The 14436-nt window shown below is 44.9% G+C and overlaps 1 protein-coding gene across 1 annotated transcript; it reads right to left on the bottom strand.

The window, feature by feature from the left end:
• Positions 1 to 2678: 2678 nt before the first annotated feature.
• LOC137376617 (endonuclease domain-containing 1 protein-like) lies at positions 2679 to 14052 on the bottom strand. The gene is made up of 2 exons (XM_068045504.1): positions 13511 to 14052; positions 2679 to 6685 (listed from the first exon to the last, which is right to left on the bottom strand). Exons 1-2 carry the CDS (start codon positions 13808 to 13810, stop codon positions 5966 to 5968), a joined length of 1020 nt encoding a protein of 339 aa, XP_067901605.1. The 5' UTR covers positions 13811 to 14052; the 3' UTR covers positions 2679 to 5965.
• Between the last annotated feature and the right edge of the window lie 384 nt (positions 14053 to 14436).

The raw sequence follows: 14436 nt of genomic DNA, 5'->3' as shown, positions 1-14436 counted from the left end.
ATGACCCGACCAATCAGAATCAACTTGCTGACGAATCAGCACCATTTTTTCATCCAGTATAAATTGTTGCTCACTTTGAAATTTGGCATTCTTGTGTCTGTCTTGATGAGTGCAAGACGAAAAGCTTCAACAGCATGTCTCTTTTTTCTGTCTCAAGTTCTGTACTACCAAGCGACTATTAGAAACAGTCGGTCATTTTAGCTCCTGCTTACTTGTTTTTGCGAAAGAAAGAACAGTGACGACAGTTCAAATATTAATTACTGAATGTGAACGTTGCAACAAACTTAGGATCTGATAAATCGCGGTTGTAAGAAATTTGGCAGCCAATTTGCGCACAGCAAGCTCCCACAAAACGGCAATGGGATAATGACCAGATAATCTGTTTTAAGTGTTGGTCTTGGGATTAATGTTGGACAGGGCACCAGGAGAGCTCCTCTGCTCTTTGAATAATATTGTGGGATCTGTTACATCCGCCTGATCGCCACATTATCAATACTACATACCCAGGTGAAAAGGTATCCCCAACAGGTTCTGATGTGAAGAAAGGTCACAGACCTGAAACGTTAACTCTGTTTCTCTCTCCACAGATGCTGCCAGACCTGCTGTGTATTTCCAGCATTTTCTGTTTTTGTCTCAGTTTTCCTGCATCCACAGTATTTTGCTTTTATTTGATTGAAAGGTATCCAAACGGTTTGGGCCACAGTGTCTTGGAGACTTGCTGGAGGAGGGTCATTACTGGCAGGGCCTACCCACCCGACAGTGGCGGTTAGCGAATGTGAATAATTAACTGCCCATTTGTGGGCTGTTTGGGGATGCCCCCAAAAGGTGACAGCCCCCCAACTGAGGCCGAAGCCGGCGGCAGGTTCCTGGAGGTGCTGGTCAGCAGTGGCCGGTGAGGCTTCCTATTCTTAATTGGCCATGTCTGGGAAGATCTCCCAGGAGGTGCCCTGACAGCAAGTGCAGAGTATGGACACGGAACTGGTCCTGACCCGCACAGTGGCGCAGTGGTTAGCACCGCAGCCTCACAGCTCCAGGGACCCTGGTTCGATTCTGGGTACTGCCTGTGTGGAGTTTGCAAGTTCTCCCTGTGACCGCGTGGGTTTTCGCCGGGTGCTCCGGTTTCTTCCCACAGCCAAAGACTTGCAGGTGATAGGTAAATTGGCCGTTGTAAATTGCCCCTAGTGTAGGGAGGTGATAGGGAATATGGGATTACTGTAGGGTTAGTATAAATGGGTGGTTGATGGTCGGCACAGACTCGGTGGGCCGAAGGGCCTGTTTCAGTGCTGTATCTCTAAATAAAAAATAAATAAATTCTGTCCTCTGAGCATGCTCACACTATTCATTGAAATCAATGGACAGAGACTCCAACAGTTTAACTGATATTCACCTTTTGGTCATGTCACTCACACTTTCTCCAGGCAGTGCTCTCACTATCAACAGTCCTGGACTAACCCGGCGCAGTCACTCCTGGATTAACCTGTAACTGTCACTCCTGGACTAACCCGGTGAAGTCACTCCTGGATTAACCTGTAACTGTCACTCACTCCTGGACTATCACAGTACAGCCACTCCTGGATTAACCTGTAACTGTCACTCCTGGACTAACCCGGTGCAGTCACTCCTGGATTAACCTGTAACTGTCACTCACTCCTGGACTAACACAGTACAGTCACTCCTGGACTAACCTGTAACTGCGACTCACTCCTGGACTAACCCAGTACAGTCACTCCTGGACTAACCTGTAACTGTCACTCCTGGACTAACCCGGTGCAGTCATTCCTGTATTAACCTGTAACTGTCACTCACTCCTGGACTAACCCAGTACAGTCACTCCTGGATTAACCTGTTACTGTCACTCACTCCTGGACTAACCCGTACTGTCACTCCTGGATTAACCTGTTACTGTCACTCACTCCTGGACTAACCCAGTACAGTCACTCCTGGACTAACCTGTAACTATCACTCACTCCTGGACAAACCCAGTACAGTCACTCCTGGATTAACCTGTAACTGTCACTCCCTCCTGAACTAACCCAGTACAGGCACTCCTGGACTAAGTTGTAACTGTCACTCACTCCTGGACTAACCCAGTACAGTCACTCCTGAACTAACCTGTAATTGTCACTCACTCCTGGACTAACCTGTACTGTCACTCCAGGATTAACCTGTTACTGTCACTCACTCCTGTATTAACCTGTACTGTCACTCAGGGATTAACCTGTTACTCTCATTCACTCCTGGACTAACCTGTACTGTCACTCCTGGATTAACCTGTTACTGTCACTCACTCTTGGATTAACCTGTTACTGTCACTCACTCATGGACTAACCAGTTACGTCACTCCTGGATTAACCTGTTACTGTCATTCACTCCTGGACTAACCTGTACTGTCACTCTGGGATTAACTGGTTACTGTCACACTTGGACTAACCTGTTACTGTCCAAGTAATTTTGATTAGATTCTGTCTACCCCATCAGCCTTGGTGCTGATCCGGCTCACTTTACTGTGAGCACCCATGTTGGTAACAATCACAACGACCTGTTTGAAGGGCAGTGTTTATTTCAAAGCTGGAGGATTCAGTTCCTGTTTGAGCTGTTCTGCTGCTGGGCAAGGTAACTAATCCCAGAGGCAGCAACACTTTTTGTAACAGGTTTCACAATAACAAAATTAAAACGAATCAGTAACATCACTTTATTCGCAAATATCACAACCACGATTTTCAGTATTTGTGAACCGCACGTTCTGGAGTTTCTGCAGCTGTTTCCCCGGGTTACAGTGGGTGAGCAGGTGTTGGTGAATTTGTCACATCACCGCTCATGCACACCATACATTAGTAAAATTCATGATACATACAAAATAATCATAACATAGCTGGACAAAAGGACAAATTATATCCACACAAATCTATAATTACAAGTTAGATACAAATTTAATAATTAAATCATATCTGACTCAAATAAAAGTTCAGTATTAAAATGGAAGCTACACAAAAGGTTAAGTCATGACATCAGTGAATAACTAGAAGTTACATATAAACCAATTAATCAAACCACATCAGACCTGCAAACAGAGTAAAATTCAGAAGATGCACTGACATATATCTGGTGCATAATATATCTAATTAATCAAATTTACATCCCCTTTAATTAATTAATCACAACGCTTAAAATCACACAAAGAAAGCAACTCAAGGCATCATAAATCCCTTCCCTGTTCTTTTGACTAATTCTAACCTGGTAACCTTCCAGAATTGCCCCTTGTTACTTCCTATCAGGAGACACATCTTTCTCTGTCCCAAAATGTGACTGTTGTTTCCAGGCTGCAGCAGTTAGTCCCATATGGATGGAGAGAGAATGGCAGCATAGCACGATATTCTATCTCACTAGTTTACTGAGTAGAAATCAGTAACTGCTGGATTGTGATTGCTGATAGTCATCCCCACTCTGTCCAACTCTTTCAACAGTCAAGGTCATCGTTTAGGAGAACTCCTGTGACCTTTGAGAGCATCCACTGTTTCCACTGCCACTAACAGAGCAGAAGACTACATCCCCTGAACGTTCAGTGGTAACAGGGGGTCATTGTGCTGAAGGAGACATAGCCGAGTAAACCCACTCCACGTCAGTGTAATGTTTTTGGTGCCACACCATAGTTTCTTTTAATGGAGCACTGACCACCCACCGCCTAGTAGCTATGGTAACTTTGTCTGTGCTGGAGAACATATTATAACTCTTATTTTACCAGCTCATACAGTCCCGTTCACTGCATCTAGCTTCTGATCTTCCCAAAAAAACTTCTGATTTGTCTGGGCAAACTCCTAAGTACCTTAAACTATTACAAAGAGAATCCCCCCCAGTCAAGACCCCTGTTAAAATGATGAACTGACTCGAATGGATAGGCATGGGCCAGAATCTAGAATTGACAAATTTTAATTTGTTTGACCAAAAGCAGGTTCCCAATTAGATGCTTCCCTTTTTTCCCCACTTTTAGTCATGTAGGGAGACATCTATTCTGGTGTCAAGGTTCTCCCAAGGCTCGATAGACCATCTGTTCAAGGACGACCACACATTTGTCATCCTGTTGGCCTCCAACCACTGCAGGGCCAGTTCAGGCTGCTGTCACTGTGCTAATTGGGGCATCAGGCTCTACCAGAATGTGTGACTGCATTGTGTGTGTTTACAGGACTCTGAAAATGCAAGAGCTAATCTTTTTAGCTGAGGACATCCTAAAATGTGTTTGGTACACCCATAGTTACTGGCACTGAAATAAAACCTGGAGCTCCCATGGAGACTGTCCTGGCAGGAATCAGTTTAAGGACAAGAAAGAGTGAAGATAAAAGTTAACAAAAGTTGGTATTGACGAATCTCAAGGAGCACAGCAGCTCTGACATGGTAATGCCCATGTTAATACCAACAAACCTGCAGCAGTTGGCAGGGTCAGCATCTGTGTCTTCATATACAGTACAGCTGACTTTGGCTTTGGAAAAGTTGGCTTTTCAAATATCTTTAAGCTTTGTTCTCTTGTTTAACATTCCAACATCAAGAGTGACAGTCGGAAATATCCCAGTAAGAAACAACCCAATTGTTGAGTTAACAGACATGAATCCTCTTGAAAGGGAAGTGAACCTTGCATTGCTGAAAGGCAGTTTATCACAGAACATAACGTTCCACCACCAGAAATACTTTGTAACAAGACCTATACTCTTGTTGCTCTGACACAGGTAGAGAGGCAATCTTTAACAATTTAGCTCAATTGGAAATGGGATTCTCTTCAGATTTTGGAATTGTTGGCAAGCAAATTTCCTTGGATTGTGGGTTGGGTTAGGGTTAGAATTTGAATTGCACTGGGACAGGCCTCTTAGGAGATATTGGGAACTAGACTCTGACATTGTAGATCGATGAAGAACAGAAGTGAGAGAGAGAAAAGATCCATTGATTGGGAAAAAATTCCTCGGAGGAATTAAACTACTTGGGAACAATATTCACTGGGTTTCTGAATTGTTAATGAGTTCCTGAAATGACTTCCTTCCTTTGGTTTGATTACAATGAGACTCAACAAATACTGTTGAGTTATTTAGCATTGACTGTCAGGAGGTCGATGAATCTGTCGGTAAATGAACACCAGAAGTCTATTCAGGGTCTTGCAAAACAAGGACGGGAAAGCGGTGAGGGGCGTGACAATGATCAGTTGCAGATGGACATTGGTAGATTAATTGAGGAGCAAAACTGTGACAGACGGAGTTCAGCCTGGGGAAGTGTGAAATCATCCACTTTGGGCCCAGCAAAAACCAGTCAGATTATTTTCTAAAAGGCAAGAAGCTGGGAACTGTGAAGGAGCAGCGAGATTTAGGATTCCTTCTTCAGAAATCCCTAAATGTTAGCGGACAGGTGTAAACAAATAATTTAAAAAGCTAACAGGTACTGCAATACAGAGGGGTGGAAGTTCTGTTACAGTTCTATAAAATTCTGGTTGTACTGCATTCAGTTTGGGAACCACATGCAGGAGGAGAAAACTGGCCTTGGAGGGAGTGCAGTGTAGATTCACCAGAGGCAAAAAGGGTTCAATTATGAAGAGAGTTTGCACAGACTAGGCTTGTATACCCTTGAGTGTAGAAGATTAAGCAGTGGATCTAATTTAGTTGTTTAAGATCGTTAAAGAAGTTGCTAGGGTAGATAGAGAGAAACTATTTCCTCTGGTGTGGGAGACTAGAATTTGGGAGAATAACTTTAAAATTAGAGCCAGGCCGTTCAGGGGTGATGTCAGGAAGCACTTTTTCACACAAAGGGGAGTGGAAATCTAGAACTCTCTCCCTCAAAATGCTGTTGAGACTGGGCTTCAATTGAAAATTTCAAGAGTGAGATTGAATTGACAGTTTTCTGCTAGGTAAGGGGATTAAGAGTTATGAGGCTAACGCACTAAATTAGCATTACCGTGAGAACTCACAGCAAATTTGACAATCCTCAGCTACTAAATCCATTTGAACCCGATCTCCGAGAGGACACAGCACATTACTGCAAATACCCATGACCAGCTCCTGACCGACTCTGCTCCGTTTTTGTAGTTGGCTACTTCCTCTATCAGACCTGTCACTGCTTTGAAAGTCTCTTCCTCATCATCTGCACTTGTTCCTCTGCAACTGTCAAATATCTTGCCCACTCTCAATTCATTCTGCAGCTCTCTCACAGTCAGTCTGACCGCGGCCTCTTCTGGTGCCATCTTTTTCATGAATGCAGCAGAAAAGTCTTTACCATATGTCGGCACATTCTGCTCCTCTGACTCCATGTTGTTGTTTAGACAGGGGTCATTATTCTGGTGCAGTGAAGATGTGCAGCAAAGAGCAGTCCAGGCGAGCTCAGGCACTGTGACCCTGTTCTTCAGTTTGATGTTGGTTTGATTGGTTGAGCCTGTCACCACATACATCGACCGGTTGGATTTGTGGCATATCTTTGCCAAGTTCAGGACAGTAGATTCTGCCTCCTTATTCCAGTTCACGTTGGCTGTGTGTGTCTGCGGGACTGCATTAGTCAGGGTGCAGGTGGCAGTGCCACTGTCATTCTTATTAAAGGAAAATGGGTACAGATGGCCTCGGTCATATCCTGAGTTCTGGTAATCTGTATCCACTGCCTGATGCTCACCGGAAACATCTTTGCTGCTTGTCATTTCAGGCGAGCCTTGTGGATCATCAATCTAAAACCAGCATACATCCACACATTAGAAAATATTCACAGTTTAAGAGATGAGCAAAAGGGAAATCTTATTAACCCCAACTAACATATCCCTTTTCACAGCTCAATCTGGTATTCTCAGTACAAGAATGAAATTGCTCAGGACCACAGAAAAAAATCGTGGTTAGTGGGAGTTAGTTTTAATTTTTTTCTATTTTACTCTTATGAACAGGAAATTTTACTCTGGGTTCAACTTAGTTGTAACACCCCTTCAAAATTAACTGGCAACACTGGGCAGGTCATTCAGCATCTGCAGTAAGAACCGATAACAGCAACTTGCATTTATATAGCAACTTGAACATAGTAAAGTGCCTCAAGGCAGGAGTGTCATCTGACAAAATTTGACACCAAGCCACATGAGATATTAGGACAGGTGATCAAAAGCTTGGTCAAAGAGGTACGTTTTAAGAAGCATCTTTAATTGGCTCAGTAGCAGGAAACAAACGGTCATTGTTAACGGGTGTTTTTGTTGGACGGTTGATTCCAGTGATGTTAAGCAGGGCTCAGTACTGGGTTCCCTGCTTTTTCTGGTATATATTAACGATTTAGACTTAAACGTAGGGGGCATGATTAAGACGTTTGCAGACAATAAAAAGATTGGCTGTGTGGTAGATAGCGAGGAGGATAGCTGTAGGCTGCAGGAAGATATTGATGGTCTGGTCAGATGGGCAGAAAAGTGGCAAATGGAATTCAACCTGGAGAAGTGTGAGGTGATGCATTTGGGGAGGTCAATCAAGGCAAAGGAATACATGATTAATGGGAAAATACTGAGAAGTGTCGAGGAAGTGAGGGTCCTTGGAGTGAATGTCCACAGATCCCTGAAGGTAGTAGGACAGGTCGATAAAGTGGTTAGGAAGGTATATGGAATCTTTTCCTTTATTAGTCAAGGTATAAGAGCAGGGAGGTAATGCTGTAACTGTATAAATCATTGATTAGGCCACAACTTTGAGTACTGTGTGCAGTTCTGGTCACCTCGTTACAGAAAGGATGTAATTGCACTAGAGAGGGTACAGAGGAGATTTATGAGGATGTTGCCAGGACTGGAAAATGCAGCTATGAGGAAAGATTGGATAGGCTTGGGTTGTTCTCCTTGGAACAGAGAAGGATGAGCGGAGATATGATTGAAATGTACAAATTGTTGAGGGGCCTGGATAGAGTGGAGGTGAAGGGTCTATTTACCTTAGCAGAGAGGTCAGTGACTAGGGGGCATAGATTTAAAGTGATTGGTAGAAAAATTAGAGGGGAGATGAGGAAAGAACTTTTCACCCAGAAGGAGGTGGGGGGTCTGGAACTCACTGCCTGAAAGGGTAGCTGAGGCAGAAACCCTCAACTCATTCAAAAGGAGTCTGAATATGCACCTCAAGTGATGTAATCTGCAGGGCTACGGACCAAATGCTGGAAGGTGGGATTAGAATGCAAATTGACTCCTGATAACACAGTGGCCCACTGACTTCATCAGAGTTTGCAAAGATGCCCATATGTGCAGCTACATCTTGCCAAGACTAAGTGGCACATGCACGGGATGACATCATCGCGCAGCACCGATGTCATTGTGTATCCGCGCCTGGTCCATCTTCACGCATGCGCGATAAAGCATCATCGGGTATCCAGGCCCCCCACTCAGCTGGAAGAAGCGGCTGAATGGGAGACTTTGAGGCTGGAGCTCTCCCCCCCTCAGCAACTCGCTCCAGGCCTCGATGCTTCCTCCAGTCCTTGCTGCTCCCCCCACTCCCCTGACCGATTGTTCCTTGCTTTGTGCCACCCTGCTCTCTGGCTGCTCGCTCCCAGCTTCCCTGCCCTCGCCCCCTCCAACCGTTAGCTCTAGGCCTCGCTGTTTCCCTTCTCTCGACACTAGTTCCTACGTCAGCCCTTGCAGCTTACCTTGCTTCTTCGGGTGGCGTGTGGAGACTGATGAAACGTGGAACCTAATGGTTGCGTTGTCAGCAAACACAGCCTTTTTGGCCGGCACAGACACAATGGGCCAAGTGGCCTCTTTCTATGCCATAAACTTTCTATGATTCTATTAAAGGAGGAAAGAGAGGTAGAGAGATTTGGGGAGAATAATAATTCCTTCTGAATCTGGTTGTCTTGTTCCTCATTATTTGACTATTCTCCTATTTTGATGTCATTTGCAAGCTTGGATATTAATATCCATTGTACCAAAGACACATTGTACAGCGAGCTGGTCACTGGTATCAGACCCATCGGCCGTCCATGTCTCCGCTTTAAAGACGTCTGCAAACGCGACATGAAATCCTGTGACATTGATCACAAGTCGTAGGAGTCAGTTGCCAGCGTTCGCCAGAGCTGGCGGACAGCCATAAAGGCGGGGCTAAAGTGTGGCGAGTCGAAGAGACTTAGCAGTTGGCAGGAAAAAAGACAGAGGCGCAAGGGGAGAGCCAACTGTGTAACAGCCCTGACAAACAAATTTCTCTGCAGCACCTGTGGAAGAGTCTGTCACTCTAGAATTGGCCTTTATTGCCACTCCAGGCGCTGCTCCACACACCACTGACCACCTCCAGGCGCTTACCCATTGTCTCTCGAGATAAGGAGGCCAAAAAGAAAGAATTAGAAAAGTAGTGCTGATTTCCTGCCAGTGAAACTTCAGTTAATTGGGTCCGATGTGAATGGATTTTAAATAAGTTAAAGCTCGCCTGAAAATTCAATGACATTTGTGGGATCTTGCTTTGCGCTTTGGGATTCTGAGGTGGTGCAGTGCGCTGCTAAATTAAAGTTCTTATACTCTCTCTGTCTTTTCACAAGTTTAAATACTTTTGCTGTAAATGGCCAACGGGAAAGCTAGTGAAAAATCCCAACTATATTTCCTTTGTCGACCAATGACAGCCACAACCTGATCTCTCAATGATCAACATAGAGAAATCTCAGATTTTAGATTTTTTAGATTTTTTAGAACATTACAGCGCAGTACAGGCCCTTCGGCCCTCGATGTTGTGCCGACCTGTGAAACCATCTGACCTACACTATTCCATTTTCATCCATATGTCTATCCAATGACCACTTAAATGCCCTTAAAGTTGGCGAGTCTACTACTGTTGCAGGCAGGGCGTTCTACGCCCCTACTACTCTCTGAGTAAAGAAACTACCTCTCACATCTGTCCTATATCTATCACCCCTCAACTTAAAGCTATGTCCCCTCGTGTTTGCCATCACCATCCGAGGAAAATGACTCTCACTATCCACCCTATCTAACCCTCTGATTATCTTATATGTCTCTATTAAGTCACCTCTCCTCCTCCTTCTCTCCAACGAAAACAACCTCAGTTCCCTCAGCCTTTCCTCGTAAGACCTTCCCTCCATACCAGGCAACATCCTAGTAAATCTCCTCTGCACCCTTTCCATAGCTTCCACATCCTTCCTATAATGCGGTGACCAGAACTGCACGCAATACTCCAGGTCCGGTCTCACCAGAGTTTTGTACAGCTGCAGCATGACCTCGTGGCTCCGAAACTCGATCCCCCTACTAATAAATGCTAACATACCATATGCCTTCTTAACAGCCCTATTAACCTGGGTAGCAACCTTCAGGGATTTATGCACCTGGACACCAAGATCTCTCTGTTCATCTACACTACCAAGAATCTTCCCATTAGCCCAGTACTCTGCATTCCTGTTACTCCTTCCAAAGTGAATCACCTCGCACTTTTCCGCATTAAACTCCATTTGCCATCTCTCAGCCCAGCTCTGCAGCCTATCTATGTCCCTCTGTACCCTACAACATCCTTCGGCACTATCCACAACTCCACCGACCTTAGTGTCATCCGCAAATTTACTAACCCACCCTTCTACACCCTCTTCCAGGTCATTTATAAAAATGACAAACAGCAGTGGCCCCAAAACAGATCCTTGCGGTACACCACTAGTAACTAAACTCCAGGATGAACATTTGCCATCAACCACCACCCTCTGTCTTCTTTCAGCTAGCCAATTTCTGATCCAAAGCTCTAAATCACCTTCAACCCCATACTTCCGTATTTTCTGCAATAGCCTACCATGGGGAACCTTATCAAACGCCTTACTGAAATCCATATACACCACATCCACTGCTTTACCCTCATCCACCTGTTTGGTCACCTTCTCGAAAAACTCAATAAGGTTTGTGAGGCACGACCTACCCGTCACAAAACCGTGCTGACTATCGCTAATGAACTTATTCTTTTCAATTTGATTATAAATCCTGTCTCTTATAACCTTTTCCAACATTTTACCCACAACCGAAGTAAGGCTCACAGGTCTATAATTACCAGGGCTGTCTCTACTCCCCTTCTTGAACAAGGGGACAACATTTGCTATCCTCCAGTCTTCCGGCACTATTCCTGTCGACAATGACGACATAAAGATCAAGGACAAAGGCTCTGCAATCTCCTCCCTAGCTTCCCAGAGAATCCTAGGATAAATCCCATCTGGCCCAGGGGACTTATCTATTTTCACACTTTCCAAAATTGATAACACCTCCTCCTTGTGAACCTCAATCCCATCTAGCCTAGTAGCCTGAATCTCAGTATTCTCGACAACATTTTCTTTCTCTACTGTAAATACTGACGCAAAATATTCATTTAACACTTCCCCTATCTCCTCTGATTCCACACACAACTTCCCACTACTATCCTTGATTGGCCCTAATCTAACTCTAGTCATTCTTTTATTCCTGATATACCTATAGAAAGCCTTAGGGTTTTCCCTGATCCTATCCGCCAATGACTTCTCGTGTCCTCTCCTTGCTCTTCTTAGCTCTCCCTTTAGATCCTTCCTGGCTAGCTTGTAACTCTCAAGCGCCCTAACTGAGCCTTCACGTCTCATCCTAACATAAGCCTTCTTCTTCCTCTTGACAAGCGCTTCAACTTCTTTAGTAAATCACGGCTCCCTCGCTCGACAACTTCCTCCCTGCCTCACGGGTACATACTTATCAAGGACACGCAGTAGCTGCTCTTTGAATAAGCTCCACATTTCGATTGTTCCCATCCCCTGCAGTTTCCTTCCCCATCCTACGCATCCTAAATCTTGCCTAATCGCATCATAATTTCCTTTCCCCCAGCTAAAATTCTTGCCCTGCGGTATATACCTGTCCCTGCCCATCGCTAAGGTAAACCTAACCGAATTGTGATCACTATCACCAAAGTGCTCACCTACATCTAAATCTAACACCTGGCCGGGTTCATTACCCAGTACCAAATCCAATGTGGCATCGCCCCTGGTTGGCCTGTCTACATACTGTGTCAGAAAACCCTCCTGCACACACTGGACAAAAACTGACCCATCTAAAATACTCGAACTATAGTATTTCCAGTCGATATTTGGAAAGTTAAAGTCCCCCATAACAACTACCCTGTTACTCTCGCCCCTGTCGAGAATCATCTTCGCTATCCTTTCCTCTACATCTCTGGAACTATTTGGAGGTTTGTAAAAGACTCCCAACAGGGTGACCTCACCTCTCCTGTTTCTAACCTCGGCCCATACTACCTCAGTAGACGAGTCCTCAAACGTCCTTTCTGTCGCTGTAATACTCTCCTTGATTAACAATGCCACACCCCCCCTCTTTTACCATCTTCTCTGTTCTTACTGAAACATCTAAATCCCGGAACCTGCAACATCCATTCCTGCCCCTGCTCCACCCATGTCTCCGAAATGGCCACTACATCGAGATCCCAGGTACCAACCCATGCTGCAAGCTCACCCACCTTATTCCGGATGCTCCTAGCGTTGAAGTAGACACACTTTAAACCAGGTTCTTGCTTGCCAGTGCCCTCTTGCGTCCTTGTAACCTTATCCCTGACCTCACTACTCTCAACATCCTGTACACTGGAACTACAATTTAGGTTCCCATCCCCCTGCTGAATTAGTTTAAACCCCCCCGAACAGCACTTGCAAATCTCCCCACCCCAGGATATTGGTATCCCTCTGGTTCAGGTGAAGACCATCCTGTTTGTAGAGGTCCCACCTACCCCAGAAAGAGCCCCAGTTATCCAGGAAACCAAAACCCTCCCTCCTGCACCGTCCCTGCAGCCACGTGTTCAACTCCTCTCTCTCCCTATTCCTCACTTCGCTATCACTTGGCATGGGCAACAACCCAGAGATAACAACTCTGTTTGTTCTCGCTCTAAGCTTCCACCCTAGCTCCCTGAATTTCTGTCTTAAATCCCCATCTCTCTTCCTACCTATGTCGTTGGTGCCTATGTAGACCACGACTTGGGGCTGCTCCCTCTCCCCCTTAAGGATCCCAAAAACACGATCCCCGAGACATCACGAACCCTGGCACCTGGGAGGCAACATACCAACCGTGAGTCTCTCTCGTTCCCACAGAACCTCCTATCTGTTCCCCTAACTATGGAGTCCCCAATGACTAATGCTCTGCTCCTCTTCCCCCTTCCCTTCTGAGCAACAGGGACTCATTTCCTGCCAGTCACATTTCAATTAATTGGGCTCGATTTTAACTCTGTGTAATGATAGGATTTCGAGCGTGTTAATGTCAGAACATTTAGTGGGGCTTTGTGCGTTGGTATGTCCCATAGCAGTGAAAGGCGCTATATAAATCCAAGTTCTCATACTCTTTCACAAGTTTAAATATTTTGGAAAATTCCTACTATATTTCCCTTGTTGACCAATGACAGCAACAACCTAATCTCTCAATGATCAACATAGAGAAATCTCAGGGTGTACGGAAACCTCAGCGATACATGGTAATCGTTGGAATTGCCTTGTGATGCACAAGCAACGGGTTGGTTTCGGATATAAAGTAAATGGTATAGTCGCAATCAACATTATTGCTTACCTGTGGCTCATAAAACCATGGTGTGGGTCTCTGCTTCTTATCGACACCAATGGTGCAGGGATACCTGTAAGCAGAATAGACTGGAATTCGCAGGTCTGGACGGTACAGCGTTACAAAGTGATAGTGGTTCTTGTATCTCTGACAGATTTTGACTCGGTTTTGAGTGGCGAATCCTTGCGGTGGGATCTTGCCCTGAAAGAACCAGTTGCATTTACTCAAATCCTGGATCACCTCCCCCTGCACTATCCCGAGATTGAGGACTCCCAAGAGCAGGAGTATGGCCAGATTTCCTGTCCCCATATTCAGGCTCCGCAAAATGATATTCCTCTCCCAGTTAAATAGCAAAGTGATTAGTCTGTTTCACTCTCTCTGCTGCTCCAGTTTTGCTGGGCTCAGTTCCACAATGAGGGTAACTCTGGAACACTGAAGAATCACTTTGAGAAGGATGTTCTCAGTGCAAAGTCCAATATAAATTCAATGTTTTGTTCCTCAGTGCGTACAACTCCACTCCCCTTTTATCTAATCAGGTGCCTGCTCCACCATTCAATATGATCATGGCTGATCTCATCTCAGCCTCAATTCCACTTTCCTGCCTGTTTTCCATAACCCTTCAACCCTTTACTAATTAAAAATCTGTCTATCTCCTCCTTAAATTTACTCAATGTCCTGGCATCCACCGTACTCTGGGGTAGTGAGTTCCACGAACTCACGACCCTTTAAGAGAAGTAATTTCTCCTCATCTCTGTTTTAAATATGCTACTCCTTATCCTAAAACTATGACCTTTCGTTCTAGATTGCCCCACAAGAGAAACATCCTCTCTACGTCTACTTTGTCAATGCCCTTAATTATCTTATATACCTCAATTAGATCTCCTCTCATTCTTCTAAACTCTAGAGAGTAAAGGCCTAAACTGCTAAATCTCTCT

This window comes from Heterodontus francisci, chromosome 13 (genome assembly GCF_036365525.1).
Source record: "Heterodontus francisci isolate sHetFra1 chromosome 13, sHetFra1.hap1, whole genome shotgun sequence".
Classification (NCBI taxonomy): Eukaryota; Metazoa; Chordata; class Chondrichthyes; order Heterodontiformes; family Heterodontidae; genus Heterodontus; species Heterodontus francisci.
The sequence above is the reverse complement of the archived record's forward strand: the minus strand, read 5'-3'. Positions and strand labels throughout refer to the sequence as shown.